At 38.7% G+C, this 17,217-nt stretch overlaps 1 protein-coding gene and 1 long non-coding RNA gene across 3 annotated transcripts in view; one reads left to right on the forward strand and one right to left on the reverse strand.

The window, feature by feature from the left end:
- The window catches only part of LOC126769428 (uncharacterized protein CG43867), a 327,165-nt gene that overhangs the window by 296,582 nt on the left and 13,366 nt on the right, over nt 1-17,217 (forward strand). Inside the window, exons 6-21 of one of the 2 annotated variants that reach the window (XM_050488212.1) lie at nt 998-1,186; nt 1,344-1,463; nt 2,112-2,153; nt 2,245-2,415; nt 3,154-3,253; nt 4,020-4,171; nt 4,524-4,649; nt 4,831-4,948; nt 5,578-5,820; nt 6,787-6,946; nt 7,770-7,977; nt 12,301-12,462; nt 13,842-13,979; nt 14,273-14,417; nt 15,421-15,533; nt 16,892-17,065. In XM_050488212.1, coding sequence (XP_050344169.1) covers nt 998-1,186; nt 1,344-1,463; nt 2,112-2,153; nt 2,245-2,415; nt 3,154-3,253; nt 4,020-4,171; nt 4,524-4,649; nt 4,831-4,948; nt 5,578-5,820; nt 6,787-6,946; nt 7,770-7,977; nt 12,301-12,462; nt 13,842-13,979; nt 14,273-14,417; nt 15,421-15,533; nt 16,892-17,065 — 2,361 coding nt within the window. The remainder of the gene's footprint in view (nt 1-997; nt 1,187-1,343; nt 1,464-2,111; nt 2,154-2,244; nt 2,416-3,153; nt 3,254-4,019; nt 4,172-4,523; nt 4,650-4,830; nt 4,949-5,577; nt 5,821-6,786; nt 6,947-7,769; nt 7,978-12,300; nt 12,463-13,841; nt 13,980-14,272; nt 14,418-15,420; nt 15,534-16,891; nt 17,066-17,217) is intronic. The other variant, XM_050488213.1, reaches the window with a different exon arrangement.
- The window catches only part of LOC126769574 (uncharacterized), a 114,853-nt gene that overhangs the window by 48,176 nt on the left and 49,460 nt on the right, over nt 1-17,217 (reverse strand). The gene's annotated exons all lie outside the window — the stretch shown is intronic.

The following is a 17,217-nucleotide window of genomic DNA, read 5'->3' on the forward strand; positions in this document are numbered from 1 at the left end:
TTAACTAGTCTTATCCCTCCCAACCCTTGAGACTTATTGTGGAATTAGCTACAAAAGGAATGTTTGTGCTATACTTTTTTACAGTTACTATTATGAGCCCAGTATCTATGTAACATAGCTATTTATTTAAAAAAAACTACTAATAAATTAAGTAACAAATATTATATAAGTCATAGATGTATAAGATTAACTGTGTTTTTAAAATATAATTTCATTTTAAAATATAAAATCGTAAGCTTAACTAATAAATCAAATTAAATCGTGTACAACACGACAGAAGTAAATGAATTCTTACTCAAAAACATTGAACACAACTTTGATTTTAGAATTATTCTCTAAAATTTAATTTTAATTTTTTAGAAATTTTACTTCTAGACAAAGGCTAATATTTTTTAAACATTTTAAAATTAAAAAGTGAATGCGTCTATAAAAAAAAAATCAATCACTGCATTAATTGTTATCACATCCCTTTTACGTCATGGCGTCGGCATCATCGAAAGTGCCGCAAACGTCACTGAGCGTACATGAAGCTTTGTGATATAAGTTGTGACGTAATGACGTTTATATCGCTTCAATAATAGCGGTTATATTTTTGTTTATGTTCGTATACTGTCATTTTATTATTTGTTTTGTAATTTTTGAATGAAAATTACTCTTATGTGATCAATTATTCGTTTTAAATGTATAACCAGTGATAAACGAGTTTAATAAATGTAAATAATACAGAAAAAGATTTGAAAAACTTTATGAAATAATAAAAAATGCAGGTAAATTTGAATGAATTTAAGGGAGAAATATTACTTTAACTATACAAAAATATAAAATTATAATATTACTATAACAATATTTCCGAATATCATATATTCTACTTACATCAGTACATTGAATATTGCGGTTTAAATGTGACTTAAGAATTACCAACAGGTTCATTCCCAGTGTCAACCAGTGATTTTAGAATTACAAAACAATATCAATACAACATTGCGCATTCCGACAGAAGCAGCTGCGACTCCAAGACGCGAAACAAGTTGAGGCAAAGGCCGCACGAATCAAGGAGTGGGTGACTAACAAGCTTAAGGAACTAGAGCAACAAAACCAATTGCTGAGGGAACAGAACGACCGCTGTAACCAGCAGCTGGAGTTACTTAGGAATCACATTGCTACACAGGGAAGCAGAAACTGTGCTGTAAGTATAAATTAATCACCGTTTCTACAAAATTACAATGATTGCATATTAAAACTAAAATAATATGTAAACTAATAGAAACAAATCCTTTACCCTATTATAACTAGTTCTATATGAGTAAGTATCAAATGGTGCTTAGACCCTTAAACTTCCTTAGCAGTTTCTACCTTCTCGGGGAAGTCTGTCTTTAGAAGTAAGGACAGAAGACGGCACCCGTGCCTCATCAAGCCTTTTGGCTAATAACCGTCGACGCTCTGAGAGCCTAGAGGGTCCACAGGTAGCTGGATGTTAGATGTGTCAATGTTGTATATTTTACTGCTATTTTTTTTTCAGCACTTTTACTTTATTTGGAATGTTGTTCTTTCAATTTTAAATTCAATTATTTATGTTTCTGAATGAATCTTACAATTACCTTTGGATTAAGAGAGCCAATGTTTTCCATTATATGTTAGTGATATGGCAATTTTAAGAATCTATGCAATGCTTGTCTAGCAAATTAAGTTTAGATCTACATACAATTAATACTGCAAAATGAAATCTTCTAGTATGTTTTTTATGCACTGCTATTCTTACTAGAGCTGTAGCTATTATTACTATCAAATAAAGATCGCATTTTATTTTTACTTTCACTGTATAAGTTGCTTGAAAACTTAACAAAACAAGTCATTTTCTATTAAGTTTCTTATTATTTTATACTTTATATTTTACATATTATGCATTCTAATTAAAAAAACTTGGGATTTATTTATTTTATATAATTTAATGACAAGATTTTATCTGAAACATACATTACATACATTATTTGATTAATTAAATTATAAAAAAAAAACAAAAACATGACTACAGATTAAAAAATATATTTTTTGTACTAAACATATTGTGTAACATGAGAAATTTAATTTAATTTTACCAATCTAACACACAGGAAGTTACACTGAAAAAATATGCAGACTTAAAAAGGATAAAGGTATTAAAAATGCTATTTGATATTTAATTGTAGAAGCTAAACTATGCAACTTCACATTGAACGAGTGCTAAACTTTTTTATATCTTTCCAGCTGCCAATTACATCATCAGAACCCCATTACAGTACACCGGTGAGGCACAGGCGAAATCTATCAATTGGAACGACCAATTTAACTCAAACAACTGCCAATAGTCAATTGAACACAATGAATCGAACCATGGATGAGAGGACCACTGCCAGTTTGCTAGCTGATGACCTTGCGGTATGTTTTTTTTAATAATTTAAGTAAGAGGATGGGCAAATGGGTCACCTGACGGTAAGTTGTTACCACCACCCATGGACATTGGCACTGTAAGAAATATTAAACATCCCTTATGTAACCAACCAACCTTGGGAATTAAAATGTTATGCCCTTTGTGCCAGTCACTCTGACTCACTCTCCCTTCCGACCAGAGCACAACAGTACTAATAATTGCTGTTTTGGCAGTAGAAAATTTGATTAGCGGGTAGTAGCTACCCAGAGGAACTTTCACATAGCCCTACCAACAAGTAAATATATTTTGAAAAGACTTTTTCAAACTTAAATTATAAATATTGAGAAAACTTATGCTCTGGTTTTAAAAAATCTATATTTTTGCCAATAGGGAAAAGAAAACTTTAATTGATGTCATGATCTATTGTACTTAACTGTCAATTGTTAATGTAGAAGTTTAGTTTTAAAAAGTTCACCTTATCTGTGCTATACATATATATCCAGCGCAGTGTGGCTGAAATCCTATTACTTATTTTTTTGCATTAATTTAATATAAACGATACAACAACCACTACACTTCTATACAATAGCTACTATATAATGAATAGAAAAATATCTTCATAATATATAAATGGCTTTATATAATTTTCAGCATATTGTCTGAGTAATATATTATTATGATCTTACGAAGTTTTTAATAATTCGTAATTTGTTGCTTTTAAATAATTAAAATATATTTCTAAACAGGCTGCAGTAGAAAATTTAGTGGTGCTACCAACCACACCAAACACTTCAACAGATGGTGATACCACACACGACTATGCTGAAATATATACACCAAGCAGAGGTATGTAAAAGTTACTGTAATATTTACTTAAGTACCATATATAGTATATAAAGCCGAGATGGCCTACCAAAGCCTAGATGGTCCAGTGGTAAGAACGCGTGAATCTTAACCGATAATCGTGGGTACAAACCCGGCCAAGCACCACTGAATTTTCATGTGCTTAATTTGTGATTATAATTCATCTCGTGTTTGACGGTGAAGGAACACATGGTGAACACCCCTGCATGTGTCTAATTTCACTGAAATTCTGCGACATGTGTATTCCACCAACGAGCATTGAAGAAGCGTGGCGGAATAAGCTCCAAAAAACCTCAAAAAGGGAGAGGAGGCCTTAGCCTAGCAATGGGACATTCACAGGCTGTTACTGTAATATAGTATATTCCAATGGCAGGTTGAGTAAAGACTAATAAACTTTTTTTCTATGCAATTTGCTAATAGCTCTGCTATATTATGCAGTACATACAATTCCTGATTAATATAATTATCTTTATTTATACATTACAATGCCACTTAACAACTTGTATCAACTTTAATTTTACTGCAAAGGTTTCGATAAAAATTTGATGAACAAAGGTGATTGTTTCCCAGCCACCACACGTGTGAATTATGCTAGTATGCTATTGACAGTGTATTAGTGCGCTTATTATGAATGAATATATGAGTTTATATATTCTGTATTTATGATACCCATGGGTTAAGATGGGATGCTTTTCGGTACCCGGCTAAGCCAGACGGCTTTAGATGTGACACTATATGTCCCCCGCAGAGCGCACCCCGGCGTGGCAGGGCGTGCACGTGGTGGTGCAGGGCACGAGTCGCGGCGGCTCGTCCACGGGCGACAGCTGCGTGTCCGACCAGCCGCGCCCGCCCACGCCGCCGCTGCATCGCTTCCCCAGCTGGGAGGCCAAGATATACCAGGTTGGAGGATCGTCGGAATATATTATCACGAACTTTTTTTTTATAGAATAGGAAGGCGGACGAGCATATGGGCCACCTGATGGTAAGTGGTAACCAAACGCCCTTAGGCATTGGCATTGTAAGAAATGTCAACCATCGCTTACATAGCCAATGCGCAACCAACCTTGGAGACTAAGATTTTATATCCCTTGTGTCTGGCTGGCACACTGGCTCACTCACTTTTCAAACCGGAACACAACAATATCAAGTATTGCTGTTTTGTGGTAGAATATCCGATTAACTTGATATTAAATGCTAATCATGAAACACCATAATTTTTTACCACCAATAAAAACCTATAATTTTTTTTCAGGTGGCTGACGATGGTCTCCAGCAGTCCGTCGAAGAAGAGTTGAGTCCCCCGCCGTGCCAGCGGACGATGCACGAATCCACCAGTTATCAGGACATCTCGGTGCCAGTATATGCTACTGTTAAAGGGGTAACTTATCATCTTCTATTTAAAAACATTTCAGATAATTTGTCGTAGAGAAACTAACCTTATTTATATTAGCATAAAGTCGAGAATACATTGGTAATAACGTAGTATTGTTTAGAAGAATAATAATTTAACCCACGAATAATAAAAAATTTCATTTAGTTTAAGTAATGTCTGTTTTCAGCGCGCGAGTCAAATACGATCGATGCCTTTCACGGGCGATTCATCAGACGATTCATCAGATGGTGAAGAATCAATGGGCGTGACAGTTCACAATACACCACACCACAATCCTCTATATGGTGAGTTTTCATTCGTATACAATAATCACAAAAAACATATTGAAACCGATCCTTCCAATACCAAGTTCCAAGAATTGGTTGTGGTGGTTTCGTTTTGGGGTCTTCACAGCACCAGAAATTAATTGACAGATTATTTTGTGTACAATCTTCAATGGAGGTTATACTGATCTCAGTTTTGAATGGAATAAAAATGTTTATTAGATTCGAAGATTTGTTACCTAAATATTACATAATTAGTTTGATTCACCGTTAACTAAAGGCATAAGTTACATTTAAAGAGCAATATTTTTGCTGATAGCGCAGCTTGCAAGCCCGTTGCAAGGAAATTAACACATTAGTTCCTAAGTTATGTGGCGCATTAACGATGTAAGGGGTGATTAATATTTCCTACAGTGCCAAAGTCTATGGCTGGTGGTGACCACTCACCATTAGGTGATCCATTTGCCAATAATCTAAACATAAAAAAATGTGACAAAAAAGGAACTAAGACTCTATGAATAATTTTAAATTGTTTTTTTTTTATAGTCTATACTTAATAATTTAATGAAAGATCATCAAACAAAAAGTTAAAAATATTACTTAATTAGATATTGAACATACTTTACAAAATGTCGGTATATGTTTTCCAGGTCAACCATCCCAAATGCCAATGACGATAAACAACATAAACTTGACCAGTATCCTGCCCGCCTCCATACAACAAACTGCTGGTCCTCATGCCCTCGTTCTTAACAACACGAATGGACAATGCAGCTCATCTGATACCAGTCTAAGCGCTAGCAGCCCTTCGAAAAGTGTGAAGACCAGTTCGAGCTTAAGCCCAGCTAAGAGGTCCAGCAGTGGGTCGCCGAGTAAACAGAGTAAAACTAGAGGTAAATTAGAATCAATTATATAATATTTTGATAATGTTGTAAGTAAGAAATAAAATAATGGAATATTGTAATGTAGACAGCGTTTTAGTTAAATTTAACAGCACATATTAAATTTAGAAATATATATATAATATACTTTATTATAAATAAACTTAAATCAATTCCGACATACTTGAATGTCTTTTCCTGTGCTTTATTTATTTTGACTGCAAACAATACCTTCACAGTAAATTTAAAACTATATGTCAAAACTATACTACTGTACTAAAAACTGTCTTATCTTGATGTCTTTCATAAGAATTAATATATTTTTATAAAAACGACTTTGAAAATAAACATTATTTTAGAACGAAATTGATTGCCATACAAAATTTTATAGTCAACCTTAAAAGATAGACATATATGTACGCATGGGTGAGTTAACCGATATACCAGCATAAGCTGAACCGTATTTAATATGATTGATCATATAGATCTGAGTTCAACTTACATTAGATGTGTCTGAATCTTTGAAACTGTATATTTTTTATCTTTGTTTTATTTCTATATACTTTCAATCATAATCATTTTACAGACCATCATTCATAGGTAGCTAAAGTTTCAGCCAATTCAACTGAACAGTTATTTTAAAGCAATTTTATCGAATAAATGTTCGGCTCGATTCTTTAAATTGATATAACTTTTTAGGAACCGATTAAAATAAAACAAACACTAAATTTTGAGTGAAGTTAGTCACGATAAAATAGTGAAAACCGCCCTCAAACCCGTTAAGCCGTTAAGATTAGCGTGCACAAACGCACAGACAAGCGGACAAAAATTCTAACAATCATCGTTTTGGGGTCGAATACGTCGATAAAGACCCCCGGTATCAGTTTACAAATTTATTGTATGTATAGATTGGGCGTGTTCAGGGATAAGTTGATGGTGTATTCGAATAAGTAAAGAAACGTGTCGCTCGCGTCGCAGACACGTCGTTCGAGTCGGGCGTGTCGGACGACTACGCCGTCCCGCCCGACGCGGGCGCCGCCGACGCCGCGCGGGACTCGCCGCGCCGCCACGACGCGCTCGAGAAGAGCGGACACCTCGCCAAGCTGGGCGGGAAGCTCAAGACCTGGCGGAAGAGATGGTACGCGCTTGGTGTAGCTGGGCGGACAGGTGGGCCACCTGATGGAAGTGGTCTCCGCCCGTAGACTTGGGCGATGTAAGAAATATTAAGCATTCTTACATCGCCAATGTGTCACCGACCTTGGAAACGAACATGTTATGTCCCTTGTGCCCGTCGACTGGCTCACTCATCCTTCAAACCGGAACGCAATAGTACTAAGTATTGCTGATTGGCGGTAGAATATCTGATGAGTAGGTGGGACCTACCCAAACGGGCTTGCTCTACCACCTAGTAGGCCGCTTTATCATATTGTGTTGGCGGCTAGGCAGGTAGGCTTAAGAGGCCTAACCCATTTGCGTTGACTCAAGGACACTAGCACTTCTCCCACTGTAAGCGAAGGGACTCCTGTAACCAAATTATCTTTCGTCATGGAGACATTACACATACGACTGTGACTTCTAGAATGTCTATGGCACTAAGAAATCTGACCCATCTTCTTACAGCGTCAATGCGCCGCCACCATAGAATGATGTTTTTCTGCCTTTCTGCGCCGGATCCCGGATCGCTATTGCTGAACTTGAATGCTTGAACTTTTATTTTGTGTTAAAATAAGGACCCGTCCCGCAATACATTATCCATTTATGCCAAACTATATTAGAAAAAGTTCAAGGTTCGAGCGTGATAAATGTCAAATATGCAATAATATTTTTGAAAAACTATATTTAATAATGAAGATAACCTTAAATACGTAACATATTAAAAAAAAACATATATTTTGTATGTGCCTTTTATTCTAAACAATCACAATGCGTTGATTACAACCAAAATAATTATAATTTTTCAGGTTCGTTCTCAAGAACGGTACACTATCGTACTGGAAGTCCCAGTCGGAGGTGTCCCGGAAGCCCCAGGGTCAGATCGGGCTGGGCGAGGCGTGCAAGATCTCTCGCAACGAGGGCGCCGCCACCTTTGAGATCTTCACGGGCAGCCGCACCTACTACCTCACGGCGGACAGCATCGCCACCATGGAGGATTGGATACGAGTCTTACAAGTAAATGCTACACTAATATAGTTGTCTTACTATATAACTCGCCTTGCCTCACCGTTATTTTAATTGTACGTCACAGTTTGGACTTTAATATGAATATAATTCTCTTATATATATATACACGCTAACCTCAACGCTGTCCACCACCATCTCGAGACAGCACGGCCAGCAATGTTGTTTCTCACGGAGACACAAATACTCCGTCCTGCCGATACCAGCTACCTTAATTATCCCGGCTACACGCTTGAAGAATCCTTCAAAGCGAAAGCCGGAGTATGCTTGTTCGTCAGGACGGATGTTTGCTGTCACCGACTGCGCTGCTTGGAGGACCCCTCCTTCTCCATGTTGGTGGTACGTGTGGACCTGGTTCGTCAGAGTCGAGTCTACGTGTGCCTCTACAGATCCCACAATGGTGACTTGGAGACAAGCCGATTATTTGACCATCTTAGTCGGGTGGCAGATGTTGCGCAAGAGCAATTTCCTAACGCGGAATTGGTGTTTTTGGGGGATTTTAATGCTCACCACGAATCATGGTTGAAATCCCTCAAAACTGACCATGCTGGAAGGACTGCTCATGCGTTTGCTCTCACACATGACTTGACCCAACTGGTTGATCAGCCCACCAGGATCCCAGACATTGATGGGCAAGCACCTTCTCTACTGGACCTTCTGCTGACTTCTCACCCGGTGGAATATCAGGTTGTGGTTCAGGCTCCTCTTGGCTCTTCGGATCACGGCCTTATATCTACCAGAGTGCCACAGGCCAAGCTGCCGCCACTAGCGGTATGCAAACGTCGCGTTTGGCACTATAAGTCGGCAGATTGGGACGGTATGCGCGATTACTATGTGTCGGTCCCTTGGAAAAGGAACGTTGCTTCAGTGGGAATGACCCGACAGCTAGTACCGCTGCTGTTGCTGACGAGATCATGTTGGGAATGGAATACTACATTCTTAGCTCAGATCTCGTCAGTAGGGGTACGCGTAACCGTTGGTTCACTCGTGAATGTACCGATGCCGTATCATCTAAGCAGGCGGCATATCGCAAGTAGATCAACGGCTGCATTAGCGGGGCATCTAACATTGACTCACTGAAAGCAAACTACAATAAAAATTCCAAGTCCTGTAGAAAGGCATACACGAGAGCGGATGCACAGCGCATTTTACAGATTGGTCATGATCTTGTTTCGCATCCTAGGGGCTCCCGTAGTTTCTGGCGTCTGACCAAGTCTGTGCAAAACAATTTCTGCCAACCTTCGCTGCCACCGCTCAGAAATCCGGACGGATCGCTAGCTCACAGTCCGCAAGAGCAAGCTGATCTCCTGGCTAAACTCTTTGCCGATAATTCCGTCATCGATGATTGTAGTGCGCTGCCACCTACAATACCTTCATGTGGCCATACGATGCCTGACATCAAAATCAGGCAACGTGATGTACGTGCGGAGCTGCAATCACTTGATGTACGGAAAGCTAGCGGTCCCGATGGAATACCAGCCATAGTGCTGAAGAAGTGCGCAGCGGAGCTGTCTCCTGTGTTAACGCGCTTGTTCCAACTTTCTCTCTCTTCGGGATGTGTGCCGGAGGCTTGGAGAAGAGCTAATGTGCAAGCGGTTCCCAAAAAAGGGGTTCGGTCTGACCCGGCAAATTGTCGGCCAATAGCTATCACCTCAGTACTTTGTAAGGTGATGGAACGGATTTTAAACAACCAACTGATCCATTACCTAGAAGATCACTGTCTTATTAATGATCGTCAGTACGGGTTTCGACCAAAACGGTCCACAGGTGATCTTCTAGCATACGTAACACACCTCTGGGGTGAAGCTATCGACAAGCATGGAGAATCGTTGGCTGTCAGCCTCGATATCTCCAAGGCTTTCGACAGGGTCTGGCACAGAAGTCTTCTCTCCAAGCTGCCGGCATATGGTCTGCCTGCTCAGCTATGCACCTGGATTGCCAGATTCCTACACAAGCGTAGCCTTCGTGTTTTAGTTGATGGTTGCGCTTCACAGTTCTATGTAGTGAATGCTGGGGTCCCCCAGGGATCTGTGCTATCTCCCACACTCTTTCTTTTGCGTATCAATGATATGCTCTCTCTTGGGAACATACATTGCTATGCAGACGATAGTACAGTGCATGGTGGATACCACGGACGCGCAGTGGCCGGGCGAGCGGAAATTGAGGAGAGGCGGAAGGATCTTGTCATTGAACTCGATAAGACATTAGAGCTCATCGCCAAATGGGGCTCTGATAATATTGTTGAGTTTAATGCCAAGAAAACACAGGTATGCGCTCTCACAGCGAAAAAGTCAGCATTTTCCCCCTCTTCCCTCCCTCTGTGGTACTCCGCTGGTGATACAAAGCAAAATCGCTGTGCTGGGGATTGACGTTCGCTGCGACCTTAGTCCAAGGGATTACATCGAGGATTACATGTTATAAAAACAGCTTCACGGAAACTCGGAGTTCTGAACAAGGTGCGGCGTTTTTTCACGCCACAACAACTGTGCCTGCTGTACAAAACACAAGTACGGTCTTGCGTGGAATATTGCTCGCACCTTGGGGATGGCTCCGCTAAGTACCTACTGTAGGCCTTGGACCGGTTGCAGTGACGTGCAGTGCGCATAATTGGCGACGAAAAGGTCACAAACACCGTGAAACTTTACAATTGCGTCGTGAGATAGCAGCACTGAGCGCTTTCTATCGACTGTATCACGGCGAGTGCTCTGAGGAATTATTCTCTCTAATTCCTGCTTCCCCCTTCCTTCTTAAGTCCACGCGAGCTGGTTCTCGATGTCACCGCCTAACTGTGACATCAATTCCATCGCGAACAAAGAAATTTGGCAACTCCTATCTTTGTCGCAATTCCAAAAAATGGAATTCCTTACCAGCTCACGTGTTCCCCTCCTCTTACAACCCGGGTTCCTTCAAACGAGGCGTGAAGAGGCATCTTGCGGGCCGGCAAGGCGAAGGCGGCTAGTGCAGAACGTTTTTCTCGTCTGTACTGGCCGTCGTCGCGTTTGGACTCTACTACCACTTACCATCAGGTGGAGTAGAGTCATTTGCCCTCCCGGCAAATATATATAAAAAAAAATATGGAAAGACGCGCCATATTACCAGATATATATGTATAAGCCAATTACCAACTTGAAATTTGTCACAGTTACTCCTTCCCCGACGTAAACGCTCACTTAGAATGTATTTTACGCTTTAAATCCTATTCAAATACATATTTCTTCTTATCTATTCGTGCGAAATCGGGATGATTTGCTAGTATAATATAAACATAAATAAATACACGCTCGTACTCTAATACATAATATCGTATTAAAAATATTTAATAGTTCCTATTCAAGAGACACGATGACAGGAATTTACTGGTGATAGGGCTTTATGCAAGCTCGTCTGGTACCACCCACTCATCAGATATTCTACCGCAAAACAGTACTTGGTGTTGTTGTCTTCCGGTTTAAAGGGTGAGTGAGCCGGAGTAAATACAGGCACAAGGGACATAAAATCTTAGGTCCCAAGGTTGGTGGCGCATTGGCTATGTAAGCGGTGGTTGACATTTCTTACAATGCCAATGTCTAAGGGCGTTGGTGACCATTTACCATCAGGTGGTCCATATGCTCGTCCGCGTTCTTATTCTATAAAAAAAAAAATAGATAATTTCGATAGAAACAGTGAGAATCATTTTATAAACACGAAGAGTAAAGATACACCAGTTTTCGACTTCGCAAAGTCAATATCACATCCAATAGCAAGTCCTTCATAGGGAATTCGTTTATATAGTAAGATTCCACAGTTATTTTTAACTTTACCAAATTATAAATTTAAATCTCACGACAAAAAAAAACTAATAAATAAGACATATTACTCAACACAAGATTATATAAATGATATAGAAGCGTGGAGTTAGTATTTGTTGATTTTCAAGCAGGATAAATAATTCAACTATTGCCCATGACAAAATATTTATTTTATTTGGGCATATATCCTCCTTTTATCCTGGGTCATTTTTCACACACGGCCATCTGATCCCAAATTAGAATTAGAGAAACCAGACAACTGATACACTACATATACTATTTTTCTTTTGTAAATACATACTCATATAGATAATTACACCCAGACTCAGGACAAACAGACATGTTCATGCACACAAATATCTGTCCTGGATGGGAATTGAACCCACAACCTTCGGCGTGAAAGGCAAGCATCCACCAACCACGCCAACCGGCTCGTCATCTCTCGTATCACATCATGTGTCGCAAACATATAATTAATGTTTTTTTTATGCGTTTGCAGTTTAATAATATAATTGAATAATTCCAGAATGTCCAAAGGCGAAACGCAACGAAACTCCTATTGAGTAAAGAAGACAACAAACCTACTATACAAGGTTGGCTCACCAAGGTGAAGAACGGACACGCCAAGAAGAGCTGGTGCGTTTTACTGGGAAAGATGTTCCTGTACTTCAAGAGCCCAGGAGATCAGGTATACTTTTTATTTTATCTGAATTTACTCATTATAATATTATTTTATTTTTTACTGGTAGAGCTTTGTGCAAGCTCCTCTGGCTAGGTACCACCTGCTCATCAGATATTCTATAGCAAAACAGCAGTACTTGCTACTGTTGTGTTTCGGTTTGAAGGGTGAGTGAGCCAATGTAATTACTGGCACAAGGGACATAACATCTTATTTCTCAAGGTTAGTGGCGCATTGGTGATGTAAGCGATGGTTAACATTTCTTATAATGCCAATGTCTATGGGCGTTGGTGACCACTTACCATCAGGTGGCCCATATGCTTGTCCGTCTTCCTATTCTATAAAAAAAAAGAAATATTTATATGCAAAAACATTTCTAAATCAATCTAGCCTCCAATCAAAGCATCCTCTCTTCTTAAAAATACATCTTGTAGCTTTTCTCACTACTTTGGTCCAATGTAGGTTGGTGGATATATGTCATTTCCAGAAACATCAAATTACAAACGTCAACGCTTCGTGAAAAAATTATAATAGTTTAGATAGGATATAAACAACTTACTTACTTTTATACTATATTTATAAGAAGATAGCAATATTTTGTACTGTAAAGTTAGTTTTTACTTGGTGGTAGAACTTTGTGCAAGCGCGTCTTCCCAGAGGTACCACCCACTCGTTATTATTATACCACCAAACAGCAATACTCAGTACTGTTGTGTTCCGGCTAGAAATGCGAATGTGCCATTGTCATAACATTCTAGTTCTCAAGGTTGGTGGTGCATTGGTAATGTAAGGAATGGTTAATATTTCTTGCGGCGCCAATGTCTTTGGGTGGTGGTGACTACTTACCATCATCTGTCCATCCATCTAATATAATATAAAAGAAAAAAGTTCAATTAAAAGATTTTTTGTACGTGTGAATGTGTGCATTATATTCATTGAAAATTATAAATATAGAAAAATTTAAATTTAAAAAAGATTTAAAAAAGAACGCGTGAATCTTAACCGATGATCGTGGGTTCAAACCCGGGCAAGCACCACTGAATTTTCATGTGCTTAATTTGTGATTATAATTCATCTCGTGCTTGACGGTGAAGGAAAACATCGTGAGGAAACCTGCATGTGTCTAATTTCACTGAAATTATGCCACATGTGTATTTCACCAACCCGCATTGGAGCAGCGTGGTGGAATAAGCTCCAAACCTTCTCCTCAAAAAGAGGAGCGGAGGCCTTTAGCCCAGCAGTGGGACATTCACAGGCTGTTACAGTACAGTACAGTATGCTGTATACGCTACCCGTGCTGTTCTTAGCACGCACGTATTTATATCTAACGTTAGCATATCAGCCCCAGACATTATAAGTTGTGTAAACTCTGAGTGTGCGCCGCGCAGAACCCGACGGGGCAGATCAACATGCGGGACGCGCGCGTGGAGGACGTGGAGCACGTGTCGGACTCCGACTCGGAGGAGAAGGCGGACGACGCGCGCAACCTCACCGTCGCCATCTACCCGCAGCACCAGCTCACCGGGGTCAGCCCGCCGCCCGCTAATACTTACACTAATACACCCACACTAAACACAATATAAAAAAAAAAATTATAAAAAGCATATTAAAAAAAAGAAAATATATATAATCACTAATAACCTATATTAAGATAGTCTTGATAGCTAAACAATCAGCAACTACGCCAACTAGTATAAATTCAAACAATAAATGTAAAGATATTCCCTTATAAAAACCATTTAAAAATGCTTTAACGGACACGTTATACAGAATATATAAAGATATAATATGGTTATATATATGTTTATAACAATTCCAGGGCCCCACTTACCTGTTGTTCGAGAGCAAAGCGGACAAAGACTCGTGGCTCTATCACTTGACGGTGGTGAGCGGCGGTGGACTCAGTCAGGGGACGCACTTCGAGCAACTCGTGCAAAAACTCATGGAAACTGATGGCGACCCGAGTGAGTTTGATTAGAATAATACAATAATATAAAAAAATTATACAAATTTTAAACTATTGTATCTGAAAATCAAAAATCGAGCCTATAGTCCATTCGTGTTAAGAAAATAGTGAGTCATCGTAATCCGCTGGCCTAGCACCGCCCCCTGACCAATCAGGTCGCATAAAATTATAAAGTCGAGTCCACAATTACCAGTTGAAGGCAGACTTTCGTACAAAACAGTTGTGTCATTTGTTGCATTACCTATAATAAATTTTAAATATGAATAACTTACCTATACGTAAGAATAAAAGTAAGTCGATAATTCATAGCGATACAAGTAATTTACAATGTTTTTAAGTACATAAAACTGTGTGATTTAAATGACTGTGGAGCAATTAAAATAATAAAGAAAAAAAAACACACTAACACACTAAAATCGTCCGACAAAAAAAAAGCTCAAAGATTCTAGTGATACTGATTAAATATATTATTTTGATTTGAGATATTTAAGTTAGATAAAAAGTATTAAGTCAAATTAAAAAAAAATTATTCAAATATACTTGTAAAAGTATATATATTTTTATGTACTTGTAAAAGTACATATGAATCTTAAAGCGTTACAATCTTTTGAGCTCATTAAAACTAAAGAAATCAATTTTAAAAAATATATATATTTGATTTATGTACAAGCCGAGATGGCCTAGTGGTTAGAACGCGTGAATCTTAACCGATGATCGTGGGTTCAAACCCGGGTAAGCACCACTGAATTTGTGATTAAAATTCATCTCGTGCTTGACGGTGAAGGAAAACATCGTGAGGAAACCTGCATGTGTCTAATTTCATTGAAATTATGTCACATGTGTATTCTACCAACCCGCATTGGAGCAGCGTGGTGGAATAAGCTCTAAAACCTTCTCCTCAAAAAGGGAGAGGAGGCCAGTAGTGGGACATTAACAGACTGTTACTGTACTGTACTGATTTATGTACTTGTATGAAAATATTTTATGCTTTCTTATTTCAGATTGTGTTTTGTGGAGACATCCCACGTTATTGTATTCAAAGGAAAACATAACATCACCACTCACCTCTCTAAATTCAGAAGCATTACAAGCGGAAGCGTTAAAATTATTTAAAGTGAGTAGTTGTTTTGTAAAGTACATATATTCGTAAGCATCCCCACAGGACATAACTCTATTATAACAATTTTGACTCCTCGCTTTGTTTTACTTTATGTAAGAAGATAGTAAAGTACGTGGCTATTTTCTGTATGGGCTATCATATGTCTGCGTAGTTATCGATTTTAATGTACGCCAATGATCTTTGGTGTTGTATATTCGTGAATATTGGCACATTAAATTTTTATAAATAAAAAAACTCAAGGAACTTGGCATAACAACAGAATAGACGTAAACGTTGTCATAATTTCATTAAACCTTTAATCAGATCGCTAGCAATAAGTGTATACTTTATGATTTTGCTATTAAAAAACTTAAGGCGCCTAAAAATAGCGAACAGTTGTGAATTATTACAGTTAATCGTTGTGGTTTTTAGGTACAAAAAACTTAAAACAAAACCGTATAAATATTTTTTTTATTTGAAGTATGTAATCATTATTTATAGAAAGTAAACGCGTTACGTTTTAAATATTATGTTTTTGTGTAATAAAAAAGATATCTTACGCATCAACTTTTATGGAAAGATAATTTTATTAAATTTTTTTTATAGAATAGGAAGGTGGACGAGCATATGGGCCACCTGATGGTAAGTGGTCACCAAACGCCCTTAGACATAGGCATTGTAAGAAATGTCAACCATCGCTTATAGCCAATGCGCCACCAACCTTGGGAACTAAGATTTTATGTCCCCTGTGCCTGTAATTACACTGGCTCACTCACCAAATGCAACAAATATCGATGAAGACAGTTTCGTATAAATAAAATGTTACTAATAAGAGTCGTATATCACTTGTCTATGCATGTCTATACAAGTATAGTCTGCAGGTTCTTGAACGGCCATTATATATTAAATTTAACTTTCTCTGTGGTTCGTTATGATGAAAGTTGACAAACGACACTTTGAAATCATCTTGCATTACTTAATATTTTGAAATAAAAACTGCTAAGTTCAGAGAGGTTAAAGCTACGTAGAAATTCTTTGTTTTTTTTTTTTCAAATTTTATTATACAATATATTTATGTGTACATGGAATATACTTTTTTGGCCACTTCATCTATCATTAAAAAATAGCAAAAGTTTGTATTGCTGTGTTTTAAAAAATGAGTAAGTCTATATAATAGCAGTAAGAAGGGATAGGATATTTATGGTATATTATATTGGAGCGCATTAACTATGTTAGGAATTGTATGTCTAGGTATTCATTTGCTACTTATCATTTCGTATTACAGATTAAAAAAAACTTATTTTTGAAGTTTGATCCGATGCGGGTTTTTTTATAATTATTATTTTAAAATGAACTTTATATCGCGTCGTCAGTGCGTGCAGCTGTTCATGTCGGTGGCGGTGGAGCACGCCGGCATCGACTACCACGTGGTGCTGGCGCAGAACGCGCTGCAGCAGTGCCTGGAGGTGGGCGAGCTGCAGGACGAGCTGGTGTCGGCGCTGTGCAAGCAGAGCACGCCGCACGCGGCCTCCAAGCACGGCGTGCAGGTAACCGCGCGCCGCCCCGCGCGCCCCGCGCGCCCCCCGCGCGCCGCGCGCCCCGCCCGCGCCGCCGTGAGTGTCCCGCCGGCCCGGCCGTCGCTGCAGTTTGTCGGAGCAGTTCATGTGAATATTAATATAATTCGTTTCACACAATTCGG

Source organism: Nymphalis io, chromosome 7, assembly GCF_905147045.1.
Source record: "Nymphalis io chromosome 7, ilAglIoxx1.1, whole genome shotgun sequence".
Classification (NCBI taxonomy): domain Eukaryota; kingdom Metazoa; phylum Arthropoda; class Insecta; order Lepidoptera; family Nymphalidae; genus Nymphalis; species Nymphalis io.